A 20,637-nucleotide genomic window follows, 5' to 3' on the forward strand; every position below is an offset into this window, starting at 1 on the left:
AGTGATTTCATTCTTGTAGCCTGTGGCAAAACAACGTGTCTGCGACAGGCTTTTTTGATACTTCCTACTTTTCTGACTGATACAATAGCTCAATGACTGAACATTACCCAAGCTTATGCGCAGTGGAGCAATGGTAACTTTCACTGTTTGCATTGTTTTTTGGCTCCTTTAAAAATGAATATTGCCTTTATGTTGCTAGTCCTCGTTTGTTAAATGGGGAGAGGGTTTCTCTAGTGTTTGCTCTAGGGAGTTGGATCAGAGGCACTTGGTATTTGAATACTGCCGAGTCCATGCTGCTTCTTGTGAGTCGAGTTCATCCTCGCTTTGAGTACTAGCAAGCTGGCATACTCTCTTGTAAGTTGAGAAGTCCAGGGCTTACATTTAATTCTTTAATTAATAATTATTTAATGTATTGAAATGCTTAATTTCCCATAGGAGGAAGGAAGTGAAGATCGAATGCAGATCCCTGCAGTGGCAGGGTGAGATGCTGCTGCTGCTTTCTTCAGTCCGACGCAGCAGCCTGAGCTCTGACTCCAGGGAAGGCAACCCTGTGGTGGTGGTGGTCACCTCTAGGTTTTGGGAGGTTAGGGAGAAGCAAACCCAGGGTAGTTAGCAATTTAACCCCTGATGCTGAGCATGGCTTGATGATGTGCTGGAAGGGATAAGATCAGAGAAGAAAGTGTACTGTTCTTCATTGCTGAGCAGTCATGATTTTCAGGGTCTACCAGCTAAGAAAAGACTTGTAATGATTTCTAAGGTTAGAGATCTGTGTTTCACTTTAGCATGGAAAACTTGGGGCAGTATGTGAGCTATCAGATTGCATGTTTTAATTGAACGTTGCTCAGAAGGTGAGTTTGTATAAAACAATGCAGGTAGAGCTAATGACGTGAGTCAAAAATAGCCTTTCCTAATGATCCTTGTGTATTGCCTGTGCGATTCTACCCAGCTGTTCGAAGAACTCATTAAAACACAGGAATTGCTGCTGTCGGTCTAAGTGCTGAGATTTCCCCTCGTGCTTCTTTGGACTCACAGCCTGACGCTCCTTTCTTGTTGTGGGATGGCCCTGAACTCCAGCAGTCCTCTTTGTGCCCGCGGTGCTGCCTGTCCTGATGCATTGGCTGGAGGGAAGGAACTCTGTTTAAGTTTATTGGTCTGCAAGCTGTTAGCATTTATTTTGCTTTCCTGTATCGAGCATGGTTGTAGCTAGGTCTGTTTATCGAGGCTCGGGCTGAGCCTGCAGGCACGGGTTTGATGTTGCAGTGTGTAACGGGGAATACCTGTCTGTGTAGGAGCATGCTGCTTCGAGTTTGATAGATGTAGTAATTCTCCATGGCACTGTGAAGTCTGTTACAAGCATTGTTTGGTAAATACATGACTTTTTCTGGGTACTTGACTTTTTTTTCATGAAGTATGTGATTTGTGTAGCGCACATAAAAATTTTGACTTACTAATTACAAAACATTACAATACAAAAAGTGTTCTCATAAGGTTTGTAGCAATCCTGTATAGGTTTAAGACAGACTTCATTAACTGACTTCTGTAAATATTTTTCCCCAGCTGATAAAACTTCTTAGTGAATAAAAATAGCAATTTAGCCAAAAATGTGTTTTAGAACTTGTGTGACATACATAGTAGTTGAGGAAGTATCAGTAATGCATATCTTTTGTCTCAATTTCCAAATTAATTTGGAAGGAGAAAGATAGTCCAGAAAGGACAGAAGGAGAAAGATAGTTCAGTATTGGACAGTAGTAGAAAATTTTCAGCTTAATGATGGAAGTGCAAGCTGGGCTTTCTATCGAAGGGGGGACAGTTGTTATCAAATCAGCCTCCTGTGATACAGGAAGAATAAAAAGCTTCACCAAACAAACTGAAGTGCTGAGTTTCTCACCTGTAAAAGAGCCCCGTGTTGTGGTCCAGCTTTCAGCTTTGTGTGTGTGTTCCTTCCACTAGAGCTTTGGTCAGAGGTGGGAACGGATTACAGAGATCTGAATTTGGGCAGCAAACCATTGTTGGATTCCTCCTTCATTTGTTGGCTTAGAAAGATGGCAGCAGGTCTCAAATTATGCAAGGATGTGATGATGTTGGATGTGGGAGTGGATTGCAAGGACTTCTTGAGCTTGGTGTTGCTGAAGTGAACTGCCTCAGTCCAGGGGCTGGCTTTGAGAGGAGTGAAAATGTCAAGGAGTTAATGATAGCAAGGAACCTGGTAATAGTTGTGTTTTTATCATAATGCTACTTAATGTTAAGTATCTGAACAGTTGTCTCCGAGCTTTCAATGGGCAGCTGAGATGAAGCTGAGCAGATGGCTTTCACCTTATTTTTTTTTTTTTTTGGGGGGATCACCTTTTGTCTGAAAAATGACAATTACAATAACCTTGATACTTGCTGTGCTGTGAAAATGCATCCTTAATGCTTGAGGAGTATTTATGTGCTATGGTAAAAAGGGCTGTATCTAGAGAAACTAATATGTGTACAGTAAATTAAATTAGGGTTATAGTGTCGATGCCAAGAATCATGCTTAACCTATCCATACTTTGGCAGGTAAGTACTGGCTACTCAGTGTCTTTAACTATGGTAGGTGGTCCTGTGGAAATGAGGTACGGGCTCATGAATTATAAATCATATGTAGTTAATGAGGACAAGGGTGCCCAAATAAAAATTAGGTGCAGTTTTAATTTCTGAAATTTATCTTTTGGACTTAGCAGCTTTAATTTTCTTTGTGATGCTGAAAATTCTGGTGAGCCTTGTAGTATGTGGTAGCCTTTTGTCTGTAGTCCTACCCTGTTGGAGCAGGGATCTGTTTGCAATAGGTTCATCACATAGACATCTTGATATTCTCTCTTGCTTTTCTGTGTTCGTGAAATGTGTGTTTATACTCTATCCTCAAAGCACCTGTCAAGATTTGCAATTGTAAGGAATTTACTATAAGAAGCAAATTTATAAATTACAGAATCACAGAGTGGTTTGGATTGGAAGGGACTTTAAAGATCATCTAGTTCCAACTCCCCTGCTATGGGCAGGGCACCTTCCTCTAGATCAGGTTGCTCAAAACAATAGTAAAAGAACTGGAAAACAGGCAAAAGACTAATTAACCATTAAGCATGTCTTGATTTAGAGATACTATGCTGGGAACGTAAAGACCATGTGATCTTTCTAGCATTGTCCTTATTTTCTGCTTTTTTTTTTTTTTTTTTTTTTTTTTTTTTAAACACATACCAGTTTTCTGCTTCAATGAGAAATGCACATCTTAGGGCTACAACACCTTTCCTTGAGGATAGCCTGGCTTCTGAAAGCATCTGATTTGAAGCTATTACAGTATAGAATGAAAGGAGTGTGTAATCTTCACCTATTTTTAAGCTTTTTGTAACGCATTTAGTTTACATTTCCATTGTGAAGGTTGTAGAATGTATGGAAAAAAACCTTTTAGTTTGTTGTATGTAGAATGTAGCAAGGTAAATCAGTACAAGCACTTTTCTCTCTTTCAAAGCTGGCCATTTCTGCAATATTTCGCTTATCTTCATCCTGTGTTAAATCTTAATATTTTACTGGAGCTCTTTGGGTCATTACTTCTGGAAACTAGTACAATGCAAATTCAAGATCTATATTCATTGTTGTCAGTGTGTTTTATGTGTATGTACTTCAAGGAAAAAAAAACCTCTAATCATCCTAATACTTAGGTATAGAATCAGTAATGTTGCTTCAATTTTTAATTATTTTGTTTTTAAAGGTCTTCCATATCTCCAGTTGCGAAGTTCCATATCATACTAAAGATGGAGAAAGAAGAAAAGAAATTTGTCAATAAAGCAGAGGAGGATGAGATGGTAATTAATTATGTACTCTATTTTTATATAGTGAATGAAACGCATTTTTATGATTTTGTCTAGATGAGGCATATTCCATCAGGAAGCATACAGAGTCAATTTAAAACAACAGTTTTGTACTTGTAATCTTTTCAGGTATTATGAAATCTAGTCTCAGGATAAGGAATGTTTTTGCTGAAAGCCTTTGCAAAGGTGCTGGCATGGCTGTGCTTAGGTCAGCAATACAACAGATAACAGATACTGGTGTTTAGCAATTTTTAAAGGAAAATGGAGGTGGAACAAGGTATTCTTTCTCCAAACACTGGAGCTTTTTTCTTGTTGTTAAAAACAAATTAATTATCCGTAATCTAGTTCTGCTTACTCTTGCATATTCATGTTTATTCAGGTGAGACCCCACTCCCTAAAACACAGAGCAGTTTTATGGGTGTTTGGTAGCATTTAAACTTTGCTTCCTGATGGAGCAAAGGTATTTCTTATTGTTCTTCCTGAAAGATGCAGCAATTAGATTTGACAAATATAGCACCAGCTGAACTTTGAATTTCTAATCCTTTCTACAGACAGCAGAAAATACTCGGGCTATATAGGGATTTCTGTTTTTAAAAAGATGAATTCCTGCAAGTTGAATTCCGTGTACTTTCTTCATGTACACTGCTAGGAAAAGTTGTTCATTACAGCACCTCTCAGACAGAGTAGGTAAAGGCACCTGACATCAGAAAGTCAAATTGCACTGCTTATGGCTTGATCATTAAAATAAATGCTTTTTGGAGGGAATAACTTTGTTTTGTCCCAAAAGAAGCATTAATCTCTCCCTTTATCTTTCACCTCCATGTTTTTCATGGTAAGAATTTAATATTGCCTCCGGTGGGATATCAGGGAATAATGGGTTTGGTCTCTTTTTTTTTTAGTAAGCTGAGAAGGCTACGAGGCTAACATGTTGAAAAGCCTTTTCTTAGTAAACATAATATTGTTTAATGAAAATTCTTAAAAGTACGCAAAAAGTTGGTGTTAATATGAACAATGCAGGTGGGACTCAATGGGAACTTCAGTGCCATTTTGCAGCAGGAAATATAATCTAGTGATGTAATGCGAAACTCAGGAATGCAGCACGGCATCTAGTAAGCCACTGAATTATGTTCTGTTCCCAGCTGTCATCAGGTTAAGTTGGTACATGCCTTTGACCAAGGCACACTTAATACTCTGTGGGTTTTTTAATAGGAGAAGAGGATTTTTCCAGCTGGCGCAAGGTACATAACCTTGGATAGTGCTGCTTGTGGTCTCTTAATGTTTCACAATAGCACTTCTTGTTAAATAGCAGACAAAATGATCCAGTTCCTTTACTACGAAGTAATATTTTACAAATGTACAAGTTTACAATTTTTACATAGCTTTTTAGAAAGTATTATGAAAATCTGTTCACACCAGTAATCCAAAACTGTATGTTAGCTAATCAAATGCTAATCTGCTAAAACCTACACTTGAGAAAAACCAAATGTGCTTGCTTTTTTTTTTTTTTTTTTTTTTCTTAAATGCTTAACTTGCTTGTGTAGTGTGCTGGCCATGGCCAAAAACATGATCATTCTCTGAGACTTAGGGTGAGTTGTGTTACAGGCTAAGTCTTTGTGGAGCAGTCCAGAAAGGAGACGGGTCCTATAATGAAGTGTTTTAAACAGTGTGTATGTTCTCCATTTGCAAGGCTTTTACTGATTTTTGTATTTCTGACTGAGCCAACCAGTCCTTTTTGTTACCTCCCCATCATGTAGTATGTTTTAAAAAATCTTTTCCTTCTCCAGAAGAGGAAAAGGAAAAAAACGTTTTAAAATCTGGTTCCCTTTAATATTGCATTTTATGAAAAATTAATGTTGGCTTCCCAAGCTGGAGCAATCAAGATTGAGTCATGTGCACACACACATTGGCTGAGTTGGAAGCGACCTCTGGAGATAATCTAGTCTGACCTCCTGCTCAGGCAGGGTCACCTGGAGCGCGCTGCACAGGATCATGCACAAATGGCTTTTGAACATCTCCAGGGATAGGGACTTCATGACCTCTCTGTGCAGCCTCTGCTAGCACTCTGTCATCCTTACAATAAAGAAGTTTTTCCTCGTATTCAGATGGAACTTGCTGCGTTTGTGCCTGTTGCCTCTTATCCTGTTGATATGCACCACTGAAAAGGTCCCAGCCCCATCCTCCTGACACTCTCCCTTTGGTTACTTGTATACATTGGTGAGGTCCCCTATCTTCTCTGCTCCAGGCTCATTGCTTGTTATTTGTTTCTCTGTTTCTGTACAGGAGATCTATGGTTATGAGCTATGTCGATGGAAGTTGGTGCTAGTTACTGTAGGAGTGATCTGTTCTGGTGGCTTTCTTCTCCTCCTCCTCTACTGGATGCCTGAGTGGCGTGTGAAAGCAACGTGCAGAAGGACGACGCTTAAAGACTGTGAAGTGGTTCTGCTGAGAACAACCGTAAGCCTATAGATAGGGGGGTGTGCTTCTGCAAGTTGGGAGTTGTTTCATGTCTCTTGCTGCGTGCAAAAATGTACAGATTCTTGGCTGCCAGGTAGATGTGATTTTACTTTATAGTTTTTTGATAGGATTTTGTTTTTATTATGTTTTATAGAAATGCAGAACTGTGCTCCTTGGTACTATATATAGCCTTGCTGCCCATATGGGAAGACTAACAGCTGTTTGCAGAGAACATGGTGAAAATAAAGTCTCTTGATTCTGAGTTCTGAGAATTAAATGAATGGATACCATTTTCATCAGAAGTTACAGAGCAGCTACATTGTTCATATAACCTGATACATGTTTTTCAGGTTATTTCCTGTCTTGGTCAGCAACATTACTTTTGCCAAATTAAGGTAAAAGTACAGGTCCTTGTGTAGTATGATTTCAGATTATATTTTTCCTCCGCTATTGCTGTGTGCAGTCCCCTGTTATTATCTTCGTATATATCCTTAATTCTTTTAAGTTGCAGGGTGGATGAAGCTACATGCATAGAAATCTCGTAGTCCCATCTACTACAGAACAAATATAATATTTTTTCAAGAGCTGAAAATGTCAAAATTCAAGTACTAAGATTCATGACTTTAAAAAACAAAACAAAACCCAACACCACCACAAAAAAAAAAAACAACACACAAAACCTTCAACCCTTTCAGCGCAGAAAACATTCTTTCAGAATTGTGGAAAGAGATGTATTCTTAAGTCATCTAATATTAATTTGAAGATAACTTCTTTAGTTCTGTATAGACTCTGTCACCTGTTGACTTGTTTTGCTTGACTTTACAGCTACTGCAGTAACGTGGTGTTGAAATTCTGTTTTAATCAACCTTTTTTCATTTTTTTTCTCCTTAAGGATGAATTCAAGATATGGTTTTGTGCAAAAGTTCGCGTTATGCCTTCCTTGGGAGCCAATCCTTTACAGAATCCGGACCCTATTGTACACAAGGTTTCAAATGGCCATGCTGTTCATTTTTGTGAATCTGCTGCAGAAGAGAATAAAAACGATTTGAAAAAATATTTGCCTGTAAGTAGACCTTCAGTACTGCAGTTGCTAACTTTCAAAGGATGTGTGAATAGTATCTTGAGTTGGCATACACAACACAGTACAGTATGTGAGTTACTTCATTTGTCTAAGAGGCTAACCTGACTCCTTAGGTGGAACAGAGATCTTTTCCTCAGTAACTGTTGTTACTGGACCATTTGTAGAATTTTTGAAAGATTATTTTGAAAGAAAAATTTTCAGTTTTCAGTGTAGGTTTTCAGAATTCAGTTTCTATCACTGTCCAAAATAAGGTCAAATCAGAAGAGAGGTGCTAAGTGGTGCCAGTTTGATATTCATGTCTGTTGCCCTTGCAGATTCGTTATTTCACGCATCACAGTGTGAAGTATTTCTGGAATGATTCAGTTCAAAGTTTTGATATTGTACGGTAAGAATATTTTTTTTCTTCTGTATTTTACTTCAAACTGCATTTTTGGTAATATAACTTACCTAAAAACGTGAAAAATAATATATTCTGACTAGCTGTTTCAGCTTATTGAGTCTTGGAACCACTCTGAGAGGGGAGAGATTTTCCAAGAGTCACGCTGTGTTTAGCTTAACTTACCTTTATTGAGCACGACTTACATAGGGTGACATGCTTCATGCCACTTCAGGCTTCTTGCCTGTTCTAGGTGTGTATGAGAATCTGAGCACCTGATTTTAGGCAGCAGTTCTCCTCCTATAAACTTGTAAAAACTTCCCTTTTGATGGAATATGTTGTTTGTTGAGTTGCTGCTGAGCTAGGCCCAGAAGGAGTATCTAGGAAGAGGGGAGTTCATTTGCATACCTTGTTGCTCACCTTTGTGTAGGTCTGTGCAGCTACATTTAGTCCAGCTGAGCTGAAACTGATCGCTCTTTAGTAATGGTATCAGGTCTTTTGCATTGATAGAAATGCCTCTTAGTGGCTAAACCAGCTGTGCTTGCTGAATGCGAAGTGCTGTAATTTCTCTTACCCAGCAGCACTGTTGCATGGCATCAGGGATGAAGAAGAAAATTCTGTTTCCTGGTGGTGCTGCTGAGGCCTTTCTATAGTGCTAACGAGTTAAACGAACGCAGGCTTCTTCACTTCTGACAACCACTTCTTACAAGTAGAAGTCCAGATGAGAAATGTAGCATCTCCTTTTCGACTTAAATCATTGATTGTTGCACTGAGCCATCATGTAGAAAAGCACTGCATACAGAAAAAAAAAAAAAAAAGACCAGTGACTGAAGAAAAAGTAACCAAAACTTCATAAGAAGAAACCTATTCTGTCAATGTTTCTTCTGGTTTCCAAAAAAGTGTGTACAAATAATTCAGAAAGTTATCAGCAATGACAACAATTACAAGAAATGATCATAATACAGGCAGTTATGAAATTGAGAACTCCTCTGGGAGGGTGGAAATGTCTCACTTTGTGTGTAAATAATTAAAAGCTTTGTATACATTTTTCATGTTAAGCCTCTCATGAATTACAGCGGTGCAGGTAGTGATGCTTGTCATTTTACATTATGGGATCCTGTTTATATACCTGTAGTGTTGCTAAATTTAAACTGTTGAAAAAGAATATTTCCCATAGATGAGATTATAAAGATCAAACTGAAACTACACCTTTTGCTGAGAATGGGTACAGGGGAAATTTTTACAACCTCACAAGTTTAGTAATAAGTGTTGTTCCTTAGCATGAAAGCAGTGACTTGAAATTTGGTATTTGCTCACTGTTTGACTGTGCCTTTTGATGTCCTTGTGATAACTCAGCCAAGTTGTAAGCCTCTGAAAAATCTCAGATATGTCTGTGAAGTTCTGTGAGCATTCATTCAATCACATTCTTGCTAAAATGCCAAGTTCTCACTTGTGTGATGTGTTAGTAACCATTCAGCCTGACCATGGGTTTAGTCAGGTAGTGTAGCTGAGCTGGAAGCCAGTATTTAGTTAGCAGCAGGATAATGAAGAAAGGAAAGAGCCTCATATGAGACACCTGAGACTTGCAGAGTACTAGGTCACTTCTGTACAGGGTCGTGAGTGAGTTTGGTGTAACTTTTCTCTAAAGTGAATTAGGTATGATCATGTGGTGAAGTTCTAGATATCACCTGGGAATTGATAGCTGAACTTTTGAATATAATTTTTCTGAGAAGTCTTTCAGAAGTGCATTCAGACCAGATGCTTTCACTGCGATACTTTTCTTAAGCTACTCTTCAGGTTCTTATGTAAAAACAGAAATCAGTATTACCTAATGACCTGATAGAGAATCAGTTTGTAAAGAGATGGGACACTAAACAGAGGGCTTTGTAATAACATCCTAGTGCAAGCAATATAGGTACGGTTGGGATCTGAGCACAATACCATATAATGAAGATGATTTTACTCTGTGCAGTTAATTATGGAGGTATCCAGAAGACAGAACGGTTTGATCACATAATTAAAGTGTTATCACTATACAGAAGGGAAGCAAATTAAGATTTCTTAGGGAACTAATTCAGTTATGAGAGCTTGAGTTTTGTATCATTGTTCTTTTCATAGCAATGTTAAGGTCCCTGTTTTAAACACAGGAAATGCAAGTGTAATTGTTCTTAAACTAAATCAGACTTGGCCACATAGCCAAAGAGGATGCAGCTTTGACCCTGTATGACTGTTTTGTTTTAGCTAAAGTCAAATGAATCCCTTGGTGATTTGATGAGTATTTTATGTAATAAAGTATGTGCCCAAAGGGGTTTATTTAATGCCTTGGGAATTCAGTTCTGTAACACTTAGGTGGAGATGCCGATTTCTCTCACTACGGACTGAGAATTGAAATACTTTCCTTTTCTGGGCAAAACTGGGAGAAAAGAGCTTCTGAGGAAAAATTCCAGGAGTAAATAGAGTAGAAGGCAGTTCCGGGTCTAAATAGTGAAAGGGAGAGTGGAAGATAATGCTTATGCTGAGAACTGCAGCTAGGGAATGAGATAACACCCTGCTAAAAGCTTTGTCGTAGCATGAACATTGCACATGATATGCACATTGCATATAAAGCACTTCGTTTTAGGGGCCCTTCCTAAACCCACTTCCCACTTTTCAGGAAAAAGAAAAATTGAGACAGAATGGGGCAAAAAGCACAGTTATGAGAAGACAACTATATATTGATGTAAAAATATTTAAAATTCTTAACCTTGAAATATTATAGGGAAACCTGGTAAGCCTGTGGCCAGATTTACACATAAAAATTAAGAGAATATGAAGATGTTACCAGAAGCTGCCAGAAGCATGGTCCAAGTCTTTGCAGTAGTGAGGGTATTTAACTCCTCTCCCCATGTTCTAGAGAATGGAAATAATTTGTACTATTTATGCACAATATCTTTTTTCTTCACTGGGACAGCTCTGAATCCTTTTTAGTAGGTAACTTAATGGTTATGCAATACAAAAAACAAACAAACCCTTGTGCTGAGTAGTGCTGTTTTTTCATGTGTGTGAAAGCCACTTGGAAGGCAGTGATATTTTCCTGTGCATCCAAAGCATATCTGCTAGATAATATATCTGGACATTGGACTTGATATGTCCTTAATGAGTTTTTTAATTACAGCAATCTCGTAACTGTGAACATGATATTGTTTCAGGTACGCTTTCTTATCTGCAGGTCTTCTATCTGAATCATAGCATTTCCTCTTGCACAATGTAGGAGTCCTACGAAGATGAGTCTTCCAGTGCTGAGGAAGCACTTGAAATATAGACTGTATTTTACCTATTCACGGATAAAATTTTGATAGCAAGATGCTGCAGAACTGCTTCAGTATAGGGTTACCAGATAAATTGATTGATACTGTTTCTGAAATACTTGTAGTACTTGTTAGAAGTAAACGAAGTAGATAATTTAAAGAAACTGTAATACCCATTGGTTTCATATATTTTCTATAAGTAGTTCACATATTCTTTTTACGGGCTTTTGAATACTACTTAGGCTAGCATTTTAGTTAGTTTTTGACATGTAACTCTGTTATAACTGAAATGAAAGTATGACTATCCTAAGGTGTAAGAGAAATGCTTCTGACATCTCTCTGATATCTATAGGTACGTGACAAAAATAGCTAGAAAAGCATTAATCCTTAGACTGTCTTTGTTCTTTTTTAATACAATGTAGCTCTTGGCAAGGGCCCAGCACTCTCTTGTTGCTGTACACTTAATTTTAAATATCAGGTTTCTGAAATAACTCATTGACTTTTTCCACTACTTAGAGGACTAGATGAATCTACGTTCTGTTCTTCAATTCATAATGAACACAGCAGAGGGCTGACAAAAGGGATGCACGAGTACAGGTAATGTTACACTATCAGGGGGAAGAGTTGTTTTTTTCATTCAATTACCTCTGCTCCAAATGTTAACATCATTAGAAGGCAACTGAGAATGGGTAGTGTTTACAGACAGTCCCTTAAACTTCCTTCAAAGAAGGCTGTCAGAAGATATAGGGAATTCTACTTTTTCCTATGTGTATGCTAGGTAAAAACCAGTCTCTGAGACCATTCTGGATTACTTCTGGGTTTTGTTGCTTTCCTTGTTCTTTTTCCAAATGAGACTTTCTCAGAGTTTTAAATATGGAAGCATCTGCTTGATCCTTCCGCTTTCTATTGATTTGTGGCTTTTCCTACAAGTCCTTAAGAATACACTTTGACATGATGAAGCCTTTTGTGTCATTAAACCAACTCAGATCCTATCAGAATCAATTTCTTGCTTCCCAATTTCATGATTTGCATTTCATCATGCTAAGGATAAAATTAAGACACAGAACCATGAGAACAGTATCTTACTTAAGGCTAAGGGTAAACATTTGTTTGAGCTTTAGCTAGAACCCCAGACTGGCTTTCAGAATGACATATTAAGATTGGACCTGTGCATAGTTTATAGAGAAATCTCATTGTGAAAGAAAAATGAAGGTACAGTTTCAATTGAAATGAATATTACTTTCATATTTGAAATGTGTAATATCTCACTGGATAAACCTTTTATGATGAATGCCTTTTGAAATGATAAATGTGGTAAAAAGGGCCATGGGTTAAATGATACTTTATACTTTCTCATTCTGACGGAATTATTTAAAAAGGAATAAGGTCTTTAAAATTTTAAGTCTCTTTTGATACTTCTTTAATGCAGGAAAGCGTTCTATGGAGTAAATGAAATTGCTGTGAAAGTGCCTTACATTTTTAAGCTTCTGATTAAGGAGGTAAGATCTTATATTTACAAACAAACAAAAAAAAAGTATATAATTAAAAGTTACTTTGAGTACAGTGGCTCTTAGACTAGTCTTTAAATAATAACATGAAATGAGAACCTTCCTCCAGAGCCCGGCAATGTAAAGCCAAATGATACAGACTTTTTTTTCCCAAGAGCTCCAAACTTAAGAGGCCTTTGCTGCAAGCTCTTCAGAGTACACAATGTACTGCCTTACCAAGGACATTAAAAAAGTGTCAGAATTATTTGAAAGGCCACAAATATTATTTTCTTATTGATCATTTCATACTTAAAACCACTAACTGTGTTCTGCCCTATCAGCCTGGAGATCATGCATTACAATTTAATCATTGAATCAAACGTGTTTTTTTGCATATACTCTTGTTTGTTTCATTTTCCTTCTATTAAATGGATTTGAGTAACTGGCATCTTATTCATGTGGTAATACATTAGAACATTTTGAACAAAAAATCTCAAACCTGAGCTAATGGGTAAGAATATATTTACTAATAAGAAGTAAATATCTGATGCATTGTAAGTTACAATTCTTAAAATAATCTGGAAGTTATCTATAATATTGCTTTGTTGTGTAGGGGAAGGTGCATGCAATCTTAAAAGTATGTGTTCATGTGCTGTTTTAATGAGAACTGTACTTCTGAAGGGTTGAGGAATCAGTGAAACAGAGGGAACAGATTGGCAAAACAGACAAATATCAGGTGTAAAGGATTGAAAGTTTTCTGTCTTCTGTTGAGGAGGATTTTAACTCTTCTAAGAAAGCATGTGACCTTTTGGTGTAACTTTATTGTTCTGTCGTTCTTCCAGGTTCTCAACCCTTTTTACATTTTTCAGTTGTTCAGTGTGATATTGTGGATCACTGATGAATATCACTACTATGCATTAGCAATTGTGATTATGTCTGTAATATCCATTGTTAGCTCGCTCTACACCATTAGAAAGGTAAGTTCAAATAAAACATGCATCATTTCAGCTTTTATTTATCAGGCTATTTTCTTATGAAAATGGTGACAAATTTTAAGAATTTTTCAGAAGTATATAGGTAGAATCTTGTTAGGGATTTTTTGTGTTTTGATCTGGAAGAATTTGGACCCGTGGTACTCTTGAGTCCCTTTTATGCTGACTTGCCTTGCTGTTGAATTGGCAGGTTGGCCTGCCTCCTTCTCAGATAACGGAAACATGGCCTCACTTAAGTAAAACTCAGACGCAAATCTATATAGCAAGTTGAATTTGATTGTATTGGTTCCATCTTGCATAGTTTCCTTCGATTTGAAAAGTCTGATGTAATTGAGCACCAGCCAAACTTGTAGGTGAAGTTAGTAATGAATTTTCTTTGTAGACTTAGCAGTAGGTAATAAAAAATAAAGTAGTAATTATCCTTAAATTGCAGTGCATGAATTCAGACCAGAGACACATGCACACACGTGAAAAAGATAAATCATTTCCCTCATCTAAGTTCATACAAATACAACAGTTCTTGCTTATGTATGTTTAGGAGCAAATTTTTTGATAATATTTTGTGACAGTATTTTTTTTTTTTTTGCAGAATGCTGTTGAAAGTAGGAACCTATACAGGCTGATGCACTTGAACCTTATTTGCCCATACTTTCATAAACAATTTTTAAAAAAAGTTTAAAGGAATATTTTGTTCTAAAAGTATTAGTATAGAATCTCCTAATCTTTGCTTGTAGAGGTATAATGTGCATTTAGAAGAAAAGCTGTGCTTCAAAATAATGACATGTTTTCTTCCCCTTGTAGCAATATGTTATGTTACATGACATGGTAGCAGCTCACAGCATTGTCAGGGTTTCTGTCTGCAGAGGAAATCAAGGTAAATTTCACAGGTATTTGGACTGTTGAGTTTAAATTGCCCATTACGTGTGAGTGTTATTGCGTCTGTTCTTTGATCAGTTTGAAATGTTTGCATTTCTTAGCAAAACTGCATGAGAAAAGGAGATCTTGTGAAGTGGAATTGAGATAGGATAGTCATCTGTTTAGCGTTATTCTTCTGGATGGTATTTTTAGAGACTATTGGGTTTGCTCTAGATGAGGTACTTTTCCTGTTTCTCATACCTGCCATTCCAGGTATGCGGTTATCATTGTAATTTCTTTTTTGTTCTAAAGAATGTGCATGCTGTGGGTTTCCATTACATTTTATTACACAGCAGAGGCTTCAAATTAATTTCTGCACTTCTGCTCATTTGGATGCTGCAGTAACCAAAGATGGTTAGGCTGTGATGTGAGATTCCATTTTGTAAGGCATGCCTTTGTATTGGACTTAGGTCTTTACAATGAACTTTATTGCTAATATTTTTTATGATCTTGACTACTTTATTTTCTTACGGTAAACTATACTTATCTACTCTAGGGTTTAATCTGTGATAGAACTGGTTTTATCAGTGGCTATTGTTTCACCTTTTCAAAGACTTTTCATAGTGCAATTCATAAAGTGGAATAGAATCTTAAATATCACCACCTGGATCTTATCCTTATGTGAGGATCTGTTGGGTTCTGTAGCTGGTGGCTATTTTCAGGTAAAATTGTTTGTGTTCTGATGCTTAGAAATAGAAGAAATCCTTTCCACCGATCTTGTGCCTGGAGATATCATGTTGATTCCATCTAATGGGACAATTATGCCATGTGATGCAGTACTTCTCAGTGGTACTTGCATTGTAAATGAAAGCATGTTAACAGGTAAAGTCAATTTGGTATACTTTTGTGTGGCTAAAAACACTTTCATATCTGTGCATGCTTAGCTTCCAGCATTCTCTAGTAGAAGTGCTTATTTTGCTTCAAATGTGTATGTGCTTGCAATTAGTTATGCTCATAAGTACTTACGTACTTATGCTTATCTGCAACAGCTGCCTGGTAGAGCTTGGCAACTCCAAAAATGAGTGATGGTTTCTTGTTGAAAAAGATTTCTTTTTAATGGTATGTCTTCCTGCCTCTTGACTTGGTGTTCTCAGTGCAGATTGAATTGTGCAGTGTTTTTTCAGAAATTCTTAGCACAAACTTTTCAACCGCTGTCAAGAATGATGGTAGTGAGTAGGCTTTTCTGCACTGTTTATAAAAACAAAATAATTTTCTCAAGTTGGTGCCTGTATATTCTGAGACCAGAAACCTGATGTCATTGCAGAACAGCTTGAATGAATAGAATGGCCTTTTTGTTATTCCTAGGATAATCTGTCCAAACTGGCAGCATTTAGAAAATTGTACTTCAGAGATTGTGTATTTTATCACATTCATTTCTTTTAATGTATTTGAGCCTCTTCCTGCTGCTAGCAACAGATAAAATTGTTGCCCTGGTTTGAATATACTCAGTCACTAAAGGAGCTTGGAATAATTTCCATCAGCTTCTAGTTTTTCTTACTGAAGATGGGGTGATGCACTGCAGTAGAAGGAAGCTTGTCCTGTTTTCTCTGAGCTGTCTTTTGCACTTGTCTGATTTGAAGTAAGAGTTGGGTAAGGACCTTGATGAGCTGAGGTTAACAGGTGAAGGATTGTCTGATAGTTCGCTGTAAGGAAGAAGACTTCTGCTGTAAGTCTGTATCTGTGCTGAAGTGAAATCGCATTGTTCTAATTGAAGTTGTGAAGAAAAAAGTGCCTATTCTTATTTTACTTTGCTTAGAGACTCCTTTTCCATTTAAGGTGAAAGTGTTCCTGTCACGAAGATTAACCTGCCAAATCCTTCGGAATACCCCAAAACAATGGGAGATGAAATATACAGTCCAGAAGTGCATAAGCGACATACTTTGTTTTGTGGAACCAATGTAATTCAAACCCGTTTTTATACTGGAGAATTAGTCAAAGCTCTAGTAGTGAGAACAGGTATAGACTTTTAAGTTTACCACTTGTTAACCTAATACTCAGTTTTCTAGGTGTCTGTCAACTGATACTTCAGTGTATTGTGTTGAATGTTGCTGCGGGTGGATAAATAACTCAATTAATGTGATAAATGTCTGTTAGAACAGTAACAGAGCTAGATAGTGGTATGGGGAGTATCAGGTGGCAAATAAGGATGTGAATCAGTCTTCAGCATTAATTTTAGACCCAACTTTGTGTGTTTTCAAGCCCCATAGATGTGTATTTTATTTTAATGGGTTGGTTGAACTATGTGTGCCTCTTTTCAAAGGCATGATACTATTGGACTGGCTTTGTGGTGGACTCCACTTATTTTAATGGAGTCATTGACAACACAAAATGCTGTTCTTGGTCCATGGTTTTGTCAAAGCACATAACGTTGGCCTAAAATCTGCTCTGTCTAGCCCTTGTTACAGAAGTGTTTACTCATACTAATATTTTAAAGGTTTAGCTTCAGATAAATATTTTTTTTCTATTTAAAAACACCTATGCAGACTACAGAGGTTAGGGATTCTGTTTTACAAAGATAGTATTCAGAAAAACATCATGAAATAGGATGATAGTAAACTATAAACCACTTGAATGTTTACTGCCCCTGTAGAGGAAGAGTTGATTTACATCTGTTGCATGTCCTTGTCACAGGAGAGAAGCACACGTATGACACACGTGTACATTTTTGAAGCACCTTAATTATAGTGTTGCAAAAGATGCTACTGTATGTTGAAAAAGTCTCAATGAAATTAGTAGCTTAAGGGATTCTTTGAAGGTTTTAATATCTTTGAATAGTTTTTGTTTCTTGTTTATACTTCTGATAACTCATTTGTTTTTGTTTCTAGGCTTTAGTACTGCTAAAGGACAGCTTGTTCGTTCCATACTATATCCAAAGCCAACTGACTTTAAACTCTACAGAGATGCCTACTTGTTTCTCCTCTCTTTGGTAGTGGTGGCAGGCATTGGGTTTCTTTACACGATTGTCAATAGCATCTTAAAGAAGGTATGTTTTCATTTCACTATATTCTTGTCCAGAACCACATTATTTTAGAAAACCATTGATTGTGATTTCCATCACACTTCAGACGATGAGAAACAATTAGATCTTAAGTGAAAGTATCTTTGCTTTATTTTCTGTCAATGGAACAAACAAAGCAAGCTTACTGAGAAAAAGATTCAGTAGAAAAGCAGAATTTTGGATATATTATGATGAAATATGGGTTTGTTACCCACCTGATCTTTTCTTCCTTTTTGGACATAAGATTGCCATCTGACTGATAATCAGTTGGAAGAAATTGTGTACAGCAAATCTAAAGTATGCTGTGACGAAGTCTCAAGAAACTGATAATTGGTTAGTTGATAACTTCAATTTTTTTTCTTTTAAGTTTTTGCATTACTCATTTGCTGTGTTAAAGTTTTGTAGGGAAAAGAGTGGAAACTTGAAGTTATGGATTGTGTGTATTTTAGGACTGGCTTATCATGGTCGATACTGAGTGGGTGAAGATATGCTAGGTTTCTGGGCACTCCAGAACCCACTATGCTAGTGAAAGCACCACATAGATTTTGCTTTTGGTAACGGTGTTGTAGCATTTCATTGAGACAGTGATGCTCTTGAGTATTGAGTTCTTCATTAAATTTGAGCTGTATTGCAGGTTCCAGCTCATACCATCATCATCGAGTCTCTTGACATAATCACTATCACGGTGCCTCCAGCACTCCCTGCTGCCATGACTGCTGGCATTGTTTATGCACAAAGACGGTTGAAAAAAATTGGTATCTTCTGCATCAGCCCACAGAGGATAAATATTTGTGGCCAACTGAATCTCGTGTGTTTTGATAAGGTTGGGTGAACTTTGTAACTTTGTGTTGCTACCTGAAAAGACAATGTGTAATAAAAGGGATTTTGTATACGCTAGTAACTACAGGGAAACACATTACTTCTGTGTAAGTTAGGTTACTGTTGTTCTTTTAACTTCCAGGTATTAAATGTTTAGCATCAGCTAAATTACTTAATTTACAGTATGCTCTAAAAAGTTTTTGTAATATACAGTTTGTGTTTTATTTCAAGACTGCTAAGTCCCGACTTACTGGCAACCCAAAATTGTGAGTGATGTGGGTTTTACGAGCTTTTATTTTGCACACAGGCTTCTTGATGTCTGAACTGTGAGGCCAGTCTTGTTTCTCATTTACATTTATTTCAATGAAAAGCCAAACCAGAGTATTATTAATATTATTTAACAGAGACATGATTAAAAGACAGTAATGCCACCATCCAGAATCCATTTGATCTTCTTCATAGAGATTTTTATCTGAAATCTTAAATATCCAATCATAATTTATTATTTCCCTTGTAAATATTTTTGTAATAGTGTTGTAAATATACTCCAGTTAATGTTTTAACTATGTAAGAGAGTAGTACCAAGGGTTAAGTACGTGTCTTCTGCTGCCCTCACCCCCCAAATACAGAGATGTTGAGTTATTGAGTGTGGATTTTACGGATCTGTTTCTTGTGTCCTGCCCCTAAGGAGAGGCACAATTGCTCTGAATGTTTTTTTAAGGTATTTAACAAAGTTGGAACTTATCTGCCTAACTTTTTTGCTACTAGTTATTTGTATCTGCTTGATTTTTAAGTGAAAATGAAATAAAACATATTGTTCAGGTGTAATATGTCTCATTAATTGTAAATTTTTGCTCTGCGAAAAGATAACTTCGTTCTGAAAACTCTTTTTTTTCTTGCCACTCCCCTTGTTTTGTTTTCAGACTGGCACGCTTACTGAGGATGGCTTGGATCTTTGGGGAATTCAACGGGTAGAAAATGCTCGGTAAGGAGAAAAGAGTTGATAGCAAATTTGATATGTAGTTGTGCTCTAACAGCCTCAGCAGAATAGAATGGAATATTCAGTGTGATCAAATGTTTGTGTTTCTGCAGTGACCTATAGGAATGCAACTGAAAATAAGATTTAGATGTACTGAAAGTTGTAACTCTTACAAAGCTGAGGCAGAATTTAATTGGTTAAAATCTGAGATCCTGTTAATTTCATATTGAAGAAATCATGCAGTTAAAATATAACATGTTTCCTTAATCATGCCCTTCTAACTCTTGACTTTTTGGGCTGCTGAAACAAATTGGCTTAGCTAATTGAATTGCATATAAAGTGGTAAGAGGCCTTTGTACAAGGAAATCAAACTACAGTGTGAATTAACAGAATTTTTGAATGAAAGTTCTGACTATTTCTGAAGATTCCAGCCCGGAGTCTTGATCTGTTTTCTGTGATGTGTAAAAATAGAAGTGAAGAGACTTGTACAGTCAATTCTTGTCTGTTAATCTAAACAAATCTTTTGAATTGGCTCATACTAAATAATTAGAGTGCTAAGTATATTATAACTTCATTGTTTCAGTTTCCTTTTGCCGGAAGAGAGGGCTTGCAGTGAAAGCTTGCTGAAGTCTGAGTTTGTTGCTTGCATGGCAACTTGTCATTCACTTACAAAAATTGAAGGGGTGCTTTCTGGGGATCCACTCGATCTGAAGATGTTTGAAGCAATAGGATGGGTAAGTGTCTCTCTTCTCCAAGAGAAGTAGCATAAAGTCCAGCAATCTGGTGTTTCCTGCACTTTCAAATACGAGATATGCCATTATGTGACTTCAAAAGCCATAACTTTGAAACAGTAGGCTTTTGGCAATGCCTGTATGTCAATGTGAAAAGGAAGTTTTAATATGTAAGTGTTGCTAAATCTTATGCTGTGCAACAATTCATAGAAATAAGAGCCTCTGAACAGCTGATTTTACTCCTTTCTGATGCACGGCAAGATTTTACTGTATATAATAAAAGTGTAAAATAACTAAGTGGATCTTAAGTTAACTGCTGAATTAGAACACTTAATACTCATGGTAAATCTTGTTTAGAATGATTATTGCGCCTTGGGCTGATTTCCAAGGCTGTTGTTTTCCTGAAAATTACATTATGAGAAAATCAATGTTAATTAATGTATTTAAAATAATCAACTAATTTGTACAGATTTTAGAAGAAGCAACAGAAGAGGAAACAGCCCTTCATAATCGAATTATGCCAACAGTGGTTCGACCTTCAAAACAACTTTTTCCAGAATCCAAGCAAGCAACTGACCAAGAAATGGTATAAAAATTCAAAGCAATGTGTTAAATTAAACTAATCATTCATATTTAATGAATACCTTTTATTTTATGGTATGGTTCTGGATGATATAATTCAAACATTATC

At 36.8% G+C, this 20,637-nt stretch overlaps 1 protein-coding gene across 2 annotated transcripts in view; it reads left to right on the top strand.

The window, feature by feature from the left end:
• ATP13A3 (ATPase 13A3) overlaps nucleotides 1-20,637 on the top strand; it is a 51,894-nt gene that overhangs the window by 14,917 nt on the left and 16,340 nt on the right. For both annotated transcript variants that reach the window (XM_032193074.1, XM_032193075.1), the window contains 15 exons: nucleotides 3,728-3,821; nucleotides 6,108-6,281; nucleotides 7,174-7,344; nucleotides 7,677-7,747; nucleotides 11,542-11,622; nucleotides 12,455-12,524; nucleotides 13,355-13,489; nucleotides 14,306-14,378; nucleotides 15,110-15,241; nucleotides 16,196-16,375; nucleotides 17,245-17,402; nucleotides 18,052-18,240; nucleotides 19,160-19,221; nucleotides 19,799-19,949; nucleotides 20,416-20,532. In XM_032193074.1, the coding sequence (XP_032048965.1) occupies nucleotides 3,771-3,821; nucleotides 6,108-6,281; nucleotides 7,174-7,344; nucleotides 7,677-7,747; nucleotides 11,542-11,622; nucleotides 12,455-12,524; nucleotides 13,355-13,489; nucleotides 14,306-14,378; nucleotides 15,110-15,241; nucleotides 16,196-16,375; nucleotides 17,245-17,402; nucleotides 18,052-18,240; nucleotides 19,160-19,221; nucleotides 19,799-19,949; nucleotides 20,416-20,532 (1,815 nt within the window). In that variant the 5' untranslated portion in view covers nucleotides 3,728-3,770. The remainder of the gene's footprint in view (nucleotides 1-3,727; nucleotides 3,822-6,107; nucleotides 6,282-7,173; nucleotides 7,345-7,676; nucleotides 7,748-11,541; nucleotides 11,623-12,454; nucleotides 12,525-13,354; nucleotides 13,490-14,305; nucleotides 14,379-15,109; nucleotides 15,242-16,195; nucleotides 16,376-17,244; nucleotides 17,403-18,051; nucleotides 18,241-19,159; nucleotides 19,222-19,798; nucleotides 19,950-20,415; nucleotides 20,533-20,637) is intronic.

This window comes from Aythya fuligula, chromosome 9, assembly GCF_009819795.1.
Source record: "Aythya fuligula isolate bAytFul2 chromosome 9, bAytFul2.pri, whole genome shotgun sequence".
NCBI lineage: Eukaryota > Metazoa > Chordata > Aves > Anseriformes > Anatidae > Aythya > Aythya fuligula.